Source organism: Elephantulus edwardii, unplaced genomic scaffold, assembly GCF_000299155.1.
Source record: "Elephantulus edwardii isolate Elephantulus edwardi_28Jun2011 unplaced genomic scaffold, EleEdw1.0 scaffold00082, whole genome shotgun sequence".
In the NCBI taxonomy this organism is placed as follows: Eukaryota; Metazoa; Chordata; class Mammalia; order Macroscelidea; family Macroscelididae; genus Elephantulus; species Elephantulus edwardii.
In genome coordinates, this window is record NW_006399832.1 from 7830602 (window position 1) to 7842569 (window position 11968).

Consider the following 11968-nt stretch of genomic DNA (forward strand, 5'->3'; position numbering starts at 1 on the left):
TGTAGAATGAGGCTGACATCGGGCTGGAGGTAAGACTGAGAAAAACTGGATAAATTATGTTTACTGCATTGAAGCCGATGAGGGAGAGAATCGTTTAAAAGAATGAAGGTTGCAGAGTGGAGTATACTTGCGGTGGGGGTGGGGTTGGGGGTGTGCAGGAGGGACTGTGTACCAGTGAGGGATTTTTCTTTCGCTTTTCAAGGAGAGGAGCAAACTGGGGTTGGGGGTGGGGGTGGCGTGGCCGGGGAGAAAAGTGCAACAATGAATGGATGGAATTCCAAAATCTCTGTAGATGTTCATTGAAATTAATAATAATTAAAAAAATTTATAACCTCAGAAAAGCTATGAGGAAATTCTTCCCTGTCTACTGCGTTACAATGTGTGAAAATCTACTTGAAAATGGTGGGTATGGTTTTGTAGGGTTTATGCCTCCTGAGGAGCCATACCTAACAGTGTTCCTCTGTTATTCATAGGGGAGTCTAGTGTCTTTGTGGTAAGAAACTGCTCTGCCAATCCAAGGGCAGGCAGTTTGAGTCCACCACCAGGCTCTCCAGGGGAGAAAGATGGATAATTTCCTCCTATGTGATAGACAGCTGCTGTAAACCCTCTGGAGGGTTAGCTGTCAGTCTGTTCCTACTCGACAGCACATAACAACAATGAGTCGCAAGCACAGTAATGGGACAGGATTCAGAGTTGGAGTGGGGCACGTGTGATGCCAACTGTCAGCTGGTGGCATTCACACTGATTCCACACTCTCTTAGTTAACTGAATTTGCCCACATATCAAAAGACTCATTTTCCCCCCATACAAATTCCCTGGATTGCTTGCTGCACAAAGCCTGAAAGAATATGAGATACACATTTTGCAATTTTTGTGTGTGGGACTTGGAAATCATTATAAAGAATATTTAATCTAAGAAAATTACTTCCATAATTTTCTGCATTTTCAATTCCTACTGTAGTCATTCAATTACTCTGAAGAATTGTCAACATTAAGTGAACAGACTCAGCTATAGTTAATACATTGTAAGTCTTTACAACGGAACATGTTCAAATGCTTTGTTGTCATTAAGAATGACAAGCTCATTTTAAAAACAAGCTCCCTTATTTGTTCGTCTTTCAAAGGAAGGCTAAATACAGGTTTCTAACTACAGTTATAACTATAGACATATTAGTAATGAAATTCTTTTAATTTTGTGAAAATAAAACCCTAATAATTTTCCATAGTAGAAAAATTGCCAGAAGGGCAGATCTTGTTCAAAAGCATTTTGAGACTATTCAATGTTCCCTATAGCTGCTCAATTACCTACGTGATTCCATTAACAATAAAATAACGTTCTTGAAATCAAAGAGTTACTAAATGTTCTTCCAAGTACTGTTTTCTTTGTCCTCTTCAGTTAATCCTTTGTCCATAACCAAGACCTAATTATAAATTGTTTTTAAAAAGATTTGTAGCTACATTGACTGCTTTGAGTATTAAGGTTATGTTCTGTGTCCATTTTAGATCTAATTTGTCATATACTGTCTTTATAATGAGTTAAAATGTTGTAATATCAGCATCTATGATTCAGAATAAAGTACTAAAACAGTCATTTACATTTTTTCTTAATCAAGACAGAAACATTTACCTTTTAACAAAAGGACAGACCATTCCTAAAGTAAACAAATGCATTTATTTACAATTTTGTCATTTTAATAAAAGGTCACATTTTTCTCAGTGCTTGCTTAATCTCCTTGACTTGCCTAATACTAGGCAATACTTGACTTGCCTAGATCTAGGCTTTTTCTAATATCTTTCTTACTGATTCCCAGATCACATGAAAAAAAAAAATCAAAGCTCAGAACCTTGCAGAAATAGTAGCTACTTCCTCCATCCATGCCATAATTTGGCCACCAAATGTATTTCCATGATGATTTGCATGAGGCGGAAGGACTAGTTCAATGCTCTGAACAGCAGTTCCCCCCGTAGAAACTGCTCTCTCATCTTCATCACAACTGGGTTCTGAAAGGAAGACAATAAACATTAGTGAAGGACTTAATTACAAACTCTGAAGTTATGGCTGTTCCTTCCCAATCTCTCTCATTAATGTTGGGTCTGAACTGAAACAGTTGACCCTCTTACACATTTTCAGCAGAGCTGCCGTCACTGTGGGTTGCATGGCACATAACAACAAGAACAACAAATTGCGTGAGAGGAGAAAGCTCATCTTTCTCCTACTCCTTCCCAATAGCGCCCTCAAATCGTGTGTTGGTTTGTTTTTATAAAAATTCTTTCAATTTTCCCCAAAAGATTTAAATCCTGAGGACATAAATACAATTTGTTTTAGTGAAAGACTTCCATGTGAACATAGGTAGGTTCAGTGAATTGGGTCAAAGAGCCTTTTAGAAATTGTATTCTAACTGATGACAGCTCCTAGCTGGTGAAAATTGTTAACATACTCTGCTGCTTAAAACAGCTGTCTAAAGTCATGATGATAGGTAGAGAAGAGACTGAAACTATCAACAGCTTCATCTTACTTGGATCCACAATTAACACCTTTGGTAGCAGTAGTGGGGGGGGGGAAAGGAGATGCATTACAATGGGGAAATCTGCAATTAGGACCTCTTAAAATTATTGAGGAGTAATGATGTCAGACAACAATATTTAGCTACCAAGCTAAAGGTGGGTGATTTTAATCTGTGGACCTCAGGCCTGGTTTTAACTGCTTTTGATCAAACATTCTTCTAAGTGGTATAGCACTGGTCTGTCCATTTGCTGTACAGAGGTAACTCATGGTTGTTGTGATGCTAAACACTGTGACACTGATGTGTCAAATGTGATAATGGTTACCCATGGCGGACAGTATTTGGTGGAGCTCCCCAATTAGAACAAGTTTGGAAGCAGACATGGCATCCACTTCCGAAACAGCTTGCTTCCAGAAACTCTATGAACGTGGAGAAACGATGAAAGTTATACAAGTGTTCAGGTCTTTCACTCATAGGGTCACTATGAGCTGTCTACTACTCAACTGCACTTAACAACAACAACAATGATGTCAGTTTGAGGACTAAGGTGTGTCTGATTCAGGCCATAGTCTTTCTGAATACAGAGGATGAAAGTAAAAGAATTGACGATTTGGAGCTGTGGTTTTGGAGAAGAGCAGTGAACATCTCATGGATGGCCAAGAAAACAAACAAATGTGTCTTGGAGAGGATGCAGCCAGAGTGCTGTTTGGAGACAAGGATGATGAGGCTTTGTCTCATATACTTTGGGCATGGTGCTAGGAGGTGCTATTCCTTGGAGAGGGACATGAAGCTGGGAAAGGTGGAGGGTCAGGGAAGGAAAGGAAAACCCTCAACCAGGTGGGTTGTCATGGCGACTGCTGCAATGGGCTCTTGAATGTCAGAAAGTGTGAGGATGGTTCAGGATAGAACAGGATTTAGATCTTTTGTTCACAGGGTTTTCATGAGTCATACTAGACTCAATGGCACCTAACAACACAACAACAACAACTCTGCTGCTAATAAAAGGTTGTAGATTCTATTCCATAGAGAGGCACCTTAGTGATGTGTTGGTGTTTTTTTTTTTTTTTTTTTTAAAGTATCAGCCATTGAAAACCTAAGTATGAGTGGCTACGAATCAAAATTGACTTGATAGCAACTGGTTTAATTAAAATGATCTAATAAGCTCATCAGAATTTTAAGTAAAGAATGAGTAATTCTAAACTTGAATTGTTTGGAGTAGAGCCTCAGATCAAAGCAGAGAAGATCAAGAAGAAACTTGTAGGGCTGATTTAGTCATTATTTGAACTGTGATAATTGGTTTCATGGATATACACATATGTCAAAATTCATCCTATTTTGCTCTTTAAATATGAACTTTTCATAATATATTCTGTTTACCATGACATTTGTTATTAGTCCAGTCATGAGAAATTTTTTAAATTTTTTTAGTCATTTGCTTACAAAGTTCATATAAATTGTGTTTCATACAATCATTCTCATGCATTATGTTTTATAAAATTAATCACCGTTGGACCTTGCCCATCATTACCCCTTTTACCTGGATCCTTCCCGTTTACTTATCCCTCTCTCTCCACCCACCAAACTGTGTAACCCTGTGGTATCACCTCTACACAACCTCAGCCCTTCCCTGAATTGAGTTCCCACACATGTTTTACTTTTATTACATGTTAAACTTTTATTTTTACAATAATAGCCCTAAGCAGTATTTATCCTCAATTGTGAGGATTTTGGGGGGATTTGTTTGTGCTGAAAAGGGAGCTCTTGCAGCCTAGTGGATAAGGCATTGCCCTGACAACACAAAGGCATGAGGTTTAAATCCACCAGCTGATCCAATTGAGAAAGAAGAGCAATCTCTCCTCCTGTACTATTTTATTTACAGCCTCTGAAAACCTGCTGGAGGATCAGTTACGAGCCAGTTCCAACTAGATAACAATGAATGAGTGTGTAAGTTATACTAAGATGTAACCCAGACTGAAGACTGTAGACAATTTCAACGAGTAAGGTTGTACCATTTACATATCACAGGACATCTTTCTTCCAATGCTGATACCACATTCTTCTTTAAATGTTATTGGATTATTTTCTCAACATACAAATTGAATAAGTATGGTGAAAGTACACAGCCCTAATCACATACTTTTCCACAGTCCAGACTCTCTATAAGTAATACACCAGTAAATAAAGATAACAGGCTCAGATGATAATCCTGGAAACCTGAGTTCCAAAGGAAATAAGCAAGCAATTCAAACAGCAGCTGAAGTAAGAAATTGAGTGAAAGCATTGAGTAAGAAGACAGATCAGTAAATCGTGAATTGACCTGACACAGGGGTGCTATTCTAAAAACAGTAGTTTTCCATTTGGTTCAGGAGCCCAAGACTACAATAGTGTCTACTCCAGTGACTGGCTGATAACAAGAACTCTATGGTCTCTCCCGTATTCCCCATACATTACCAAGGATTAGGAGAGAGACTTTACCCTTCAATCACCTATCAAGTTGTGGATAATGTTCATGTGAGCTCACCCCAGTCTTGTCTGAGGTCAGGCTTGTGCCATTGTGTCTCCAGTGCCAAGATCCCACACAGCTCCAGATTCAGACACACATTCTATATTTCTGAGTGTCAGTGGAATGTACTGGGCCTGAGGGTGGGGCAAGGTGATGTCTACCATACAGGCAGCCTCACAATTTATAGAAGCACCATGTCTGACCAGGGTCCTGGTCTCTGGGGAAATCATCATTTAGGAGAAATTATATCTCACTAGGCACCATGTGGATTCCATACCCAGCACATCATGTGTCCACATTTGGAGCAGTGCATTCTCCGCATAAACACTGCATCTTGAGGCCAGCAAAATGTACTGTCCTTGGTCAATATGGAGCTGACAGTGACTGTCTCTGGTAGAATGACCCTTAGATTTAACGTCAGATGTGCATTGCTTGTAGAAGGTACACATTACCCTTATGGAGAAGGTGCATTCATTCTTTTTACTAAAGCTGGGGTATTGTGCTATCTAAACTCCTCTCCACCTACAGCCTACCACCTAGACTGCTACCTAGTGGGCTAGATTTCAATAGCTCATCACTCTGCATGCTCTACTTCCTTACATCAGCAGAGTGAGCTATGTCTGACTGGGTGCCCTCCCTGCACCCAATCTCTTGGATAGCAGAGACATTTCCCATAGCTAGGCACATTGCTCTAGGGACCTTGGATGCTAGCAGAAAGTCTATATCACCCCTTAATGTGCCCTAAGCTTGCAGAAGTGTTATCCATGGCCAAGCATCATTTTCTCAACTTTCTGTGATGCCTTCAGCCACCTCTCTGACCAGTAGAAACTCGACCATAAGAGAGGGCTCTAACTTGAGTCTTTTACTGTACCAGCAGATACACCATCCCAAACCAGACAGCTAGCCTGGTAAAGTTAGAGGATAAGTGAAAAAAGAGAGCGACCTTCAATAAGATGGTCTCACATAGTGGCTGTGACCACGGGCTTAAACATTGCAGTGATTGTGAAGATGATGCAAACCAAGCAGAGGTTTGCTGTTGTTGGGTGTTTCCCCCCACTATTGTGTGAGTCTGAAATGATTTAACAGTGCTGTGACCCCAAAGGCAGACAATTCAAGTCCACCAGCTGGCACAGAGGAGGAAGATAGACAATCTCCTCCTACGTGATCTACAGCTTCTGAAACCCCCCTGGAGGGACAGCCATACATTTGTCTAACTCTATGGAACATAAAAACAGCAACAATGTACAGCAAAAACACTTAATGTATGTCAGTTAAGTTGCTAATAAGAGGGGGTAAGCTAGAGAGGGCTGCAGGTATTGACAATCTCAAACACATTTGTAGTTCTGTAAACTTCAGAGGGGAAATATGGCCTTCTGTGGGAGCTATTTTGTAATGAATGCAATCACGAACAGAAAAGACACAATACATTGCATTACTCAGTGTCCTGCTTCTTTTAAATCATATCTGCTTCATTTACTGACAAATTGGTTTTTACTCTCAACAATGAAGAAATCATTTACTCTTGTTGCAAAGAAGTAAACTGTATTCAATTATGCTTGCTGCATCATCAAGAGAATCACCAGCTAGACTTAAATCTCACATGCTGTTGTTAGGGAATCTGGGAGGTGGGTGAATTACAAATCAGAGAGCTGATTCTGGTTTTACTCTCAGAGGCAGAGCTGAGCTTGCAATGTGACAGTGCCCGGTTTCCAGCTGGTGCTGAGAACTGAGAATCTGGCCATCGCTGGCCCAGCCACAAATAGACAAGCAAAGATGTCGATCTCCAGAGATCTTTCCTTCTGTTTCCTAATGGAATTTTTAGAGTTGTAACTTCAGTCTAGTCTCATTTATTCACACTCCTCCTCTGTTTCAGGCACACTGGCTTGTTTCTTCCATTTCCTTCAACTCCATGTTTCCTTCAAAACAAGGACACTTGCATATGTTGTTCTCTCTGTAGGGGCCCTGGTGGCTCAGTGGGATGCTGGATTACTAATTAAAAAGTTACCACTTTGAACCCACTAGTTAGTTACTTAAGAGAAAAATGTGGCAGCCTGTACCCATAAGGATTACAGCCTCAAACCCTTTATCATTATAGTCCTATCCTATCCTATCCTATCCTATCCTATCCTATCCTATCTATCCTATCCTCTTTTGTCCTTTATGAGTTGTAATCAACTGACTGCCATGAATTTTGTTCTGTTTGTTTCCCTCTGTCATTAGCAATTTTTCTGGCTACCACTTCTAAACCTTCCCACTGAATTCCTATTCTTTCTTGACTCATTCAGTCATAACTTTCTCTGAGAATCCTACCCCTTCTTCTCTAGCTAAATCTCACTATTATCAGCTATCAGATGTATCTTTTATCCACTGTTATTCACTGATGTTCATTTGTATGATTTTTAATTATCTGACTCATTAGACTTTAAGTTTCCTGTTGGAATAGATTCTAACTCATAAGTTAGAATTGCTCATAAGCAAGTTGAAGCTGAAAAAAGTAAAACAAATCTATGGAAGCAAAGGTCTGAGCTTAAAGTTTATCCTACTTGGATTTAGAAACTATATCAACAATAGATGTGATACATTAAACACTTGCTACTGAAGACCAGATCTTTTCTAAAGTGACATCAAATATATCATACATGCAGAAAGCAAAAAGTCATTAAAATTTAGGAAAGGAAGAAAAGACTAAAATGGATGTCAGTAGACACTCTGAAATGTTCTAGACTGTAGAAAATGGAACAAAATAAAAACAAATATCCTTGTGATCTCTACTTTAAAACAAGATCCATCTGACATCAGCAATGGTGTCCTTTTATTTCATTGCCTCTTTTGAACCCAGCTTGAATTTCCAGCAGTTCCTTGATGATGTACTACTGAGCCTTTTTTGAATAATCATCAGCAAAACTGTACTTGAATGTGACACTAATGACATTATTTTGTAACTTTTACATACTGTTGTATTATCTTTTTTTTTTCTTGAAAGGGCACAAATGAGATATCTTCCAGTCAATCAGTTAGACAGCTGTCTTCCACATTTCTTGGTATAGAGTAGTCAACACGTTCAAGCAGCATTTATTATCTGTTGGTAATCTTTCAATTTTTCTAGCCTTGATTTTGGACAATTTCTTCAGTATAGTTTGTATTTCCTTCAGTATTTGATCATATGCTACTTCATAAAATGGTTCCGTGTCAAACCATTTTTTTTTGGTCAATGACGCTGTGTATTTCTTCCATTTTCTTTCAATGTTTCTTGACTATTAGAATCCTAAGCATCGCAACTCTGACTTGAATTGTTCCTGAATTCGTCCAGTTTGAGAAATGCCAAGAAAGTTCTTCCTTTGAGTTTTGAGATTACCTATAGACAATATAAAGTCTTAATACTATACACTTTCTACAATTTAGAGAAATGTATGAATTAATATTTGTTGTTGTTATGTGCCGTAAGTCACCTGCAATCCATAGCAACCCTGTGTACAACAGCTCTAAAACCTGCCCTGTCCTGAGCCAGTCTCACTGATTCAGATACACCTACCACCATTGGCCCAGTTACTGTATCAAGCCATCTCATCCGGGGTCTTTCTCTCCTGTGTTGTTCCTCCACCCTTCCAAGCATGATGTCCTTCTCCAAGGATTGTTCCTTCCTGGCCATGTGCCCAAAGAATGAGAGACAGATCTTCAAAATTCTCGCCTACATGGAGGAACTTGCTTTTATCCTCTCCATTACAGACTTTTTGTTTTCTTGGTGGTCCATAGTATGTATATTCAAGACTCTTCTCCAGCACCACAACTCAAAGACAATTCTTCTTCTGTCATCCTCAGTTGTTGTCCAGATCTTTGATGCATAGCATGTAGTTGCGAAGACCGTGGCCTGTATCGGGTGTACCTTAGTCTCTGGACTGATATTGTTGCTTCTCAGGGACTCTGGAAAGGTCCCTGACAGCTGATTTTTCCCAATGCAATACATCTTTTCATTTCCTGGCTGCTGCTACCAAGAGTGTTGACTATGGAGCCAAGCAAACTGAAACTGTTAACAATCTCAATATCTTTACCACCTATCATGATGCTGCCAATCAGCCCAGTGGTGAGAATTTTTGTTTTCTTGATGTTGAGCTTCAATCCACATTTCAGACTATAGTCCTTGACCTTCTGCAGCAAGCACTTCAGAATAAAATATTAAATAAAATATTTATGAATGGATAAAACTTCATGCAAACTGTAAAAAATAATAATATTGTTGTTATTTTGTGTTGGGTACCATCGAGTTGGAACTGACCCACCATCGAGTTGGAACTGACCCGTAGCTGACTCTCTGACAAGTTATCAGAGACAGTTAATCACACAGGAAGAGATGGCTCATCCTTCTTCCAGGGAGCAAGTGGTGGCCTTGAAACATGTGCCTTTGAGATTGAAGGACACTTTCTTGCCACTAGGCCACTAGTTGTTTTTGTTGTTGTGCCATCAAATTGTAGATGACTCATAGCATCCTATGAATGAAAGACCTGAAAAATTGTATTACTTTCTTTGTTTTTCCAAGTTCATAGGATTTCCGGAGGCAAGCTATTGCAGAAGCGGATGCCAGTCCTGCTTCCAAGCTTGTTTAATTGGTAGCTCCACCAAACACTGTCCACCATGGGCAACCATTATCTCATTATCTCATTTGACACATCAGTGTCACAGTGTTCATCATCACAGCAACCATGAGTTACAGTAAAGGGACAGACCAGTGTTATATCACTTAGAAGAATGTTTGACCAAAAACAGTTAAAACCAGGCCCTAGTGCCACAAATTAAAATCACCCACTTTTGACTTGGTAGCATAACTTTCTATCCACCAGGCTTACAGAGGTCTCTGTTGTTTGTTGTTGTTGTTGAGTGCCATTGAGTCGTTCTAAAGATTTTTCCCCAGTCTGTGGCTTCCCTTTTTACTCTGTTGGAGAAGTTTCTGGATGTGCATAGGGATTTGATTCTTAGAAGGTCCATTCATCTATTTTATCCTCTACTGGTTGTAGGTTTTCAGAATTCTTGGAAAACTGTTTATGTTGTGGATTAGTGTTTCTAGGGTTCTTCCAAATTTTTCTCTAATGACGTTTATAGCCCTTGGTTTTAGTCCTAGATTCTTGATCCACTTTGAGTTGGTTTTTACGTATGATGTGAGGTGTGAGTCTTGTTTGAATTTTCTGCAAATGGTTTTCCAATTTTGCTGATACCATTTGTTAAAAAGGCTGTCATCATCGTAGACAGATGGGATGATTTCTGGATTCTCAATTCTATTCCATTGATCTGTGTGTCTGTCATTGTACCAGTACCATGCTGTCTTGAACACTATGTCAATGTAGTAGGATTTGAAATCAGGGAATAAGATGTCTCCTATTCTGTTTCTCATTTTAAGGAGTGCTTTGCTTATTAGAGGTCTCTTTCCATTACAAATGAAATCGGAAATTGCCTTTTCCATCTCATTGAAGAATAGGTTTCACTTCTTAGGCTGTAAAATCCCATATATCTGATTACTAGTGATGGGACTAGAAATGATGGCTCCCCTAAAGTTTGGGCATATTAAAGGTAACCAGTTTAAGATGTGGTCTTGCACACTGTGCTTTTGTCAGTGACAACCTTAGCAAAACATTAACTACAGTACCTTTTCTGCTGAGAAATCAGAAAACAAATTCCAGGTAGGAAAGAGCAGATATTACTTATATGTATATACGTCAATATATATAACAAAATAATACATATAAATAATATTTGTTATTATGTGCCATCAAGCCATTCACATATTGTAATTCCTAAAACAACTACTCAATAGAAATGTTGTGGTTAAGTGCCATCATGACTCATAGTATTCCTTTGAACAATAGATTAGAACATTGCCTTCTCTTGTATCATCCTTATCTCTGGCATGCTAGCACCCACTGTTATAGTCACTGTGTCACTCCGTCTCTGTGAGGATTTTCCTCTCTTTGACCTTTTCTTTTTCCTAACAAGATGTCTTTTCCCTAGGATTTGGCCCCTCCTGATGACGTGTTCAAAGTATGTGAGAAGTTTCATCATCCTTGCCTCTAAGGATCATTTTGGTTGAACTTTCTCCAGGACATATTTACTATTATTTTGTCAATCAGTGCAATATTCAATATTCTAAGCCAATACTGCAATTCAAAGGCATTGATTCATCCTCAGTTTTCCTTATTCATTATTCATCTTTCAGATGCACTTGAAGCAATTGAAAATATTATTACTTGGATCAAGTGCATCTTAGCCTTTAAATTGATATCCTGGAAGTTGTACACTTTAAAGAGGTCTATAACAGCAAATTTCCCCAATGCAAACAAGTATAGCTAAAAAGTCAATGAATAAATCAGTGTAGAATTCTAAAAACCATATCTACAACTCTTTAGCTATTTCTTTTCTCCCTATATAGAAATATACACACAAAGATTGAAAAAAAAAGATGTTCACGTGTGTTTGTTGTTTTTTTAACCAAACAAACGTATTGGACTTTGTGGGTTGTAGTAAATGATAGATAGTAATTAGAAGAATACACAGGGTTTTCAGAGGCAACACTCTTGGTTCCAGTAGCTAGGAAATTAAAAGACATATTGAAATGGGAAATTCGGCTGTTAGGAACCTCTCCAGGGTACTGAAGAGCAATGGTGTCACTCTGGAGATTAAGGTGCATCTGATACAGCATATGGTCTTTGCAATCACTTGGTATGCATCAGAGAGTTGGACAATGACTAGGGAGGATAGAAGGAGAATTGATGTCTTTGAGCTGTGGTGCTGGAGAAGAGTATTGAATGGACCACAGACTGCCAAGAAAGCAAACAGATTCATCCCAGAGAGAGTTAAACCAGGCTGCTCCTTGGAGGCAAGGATTCTGGGGCTTCGTCTGACATACTTTGGATGTGTTGTAAGGAGGGACAGGTCGTTGGAGAGATACATCATGCTTGGTAGGGTGGAGGGACAG

At 39.1% G+C, this 11968-nt stretch overlaps 1 protein-coding gene across 1 annotated transcript in view; it reads right to left on the reverse strand.

The window, feature by feature from the left end:
- The window catches only part of ACOT12 (acyl-CoA thioesterase 12), a 116207-nt gene that overhangs the window by 36041 nt on the left and 68198 nt on the right, over nt 1–11968 (reverse strand). The window contains exon 6 of the mRNA XM_006889889.1: nt 1845–1994. Coding sequence (XP_006889951.1) covers nt 1845–1994 — 150 coding nt within the window. The remainder of the gene's footprint in view (nt 1–1844; nt 1995–11968) is intronic.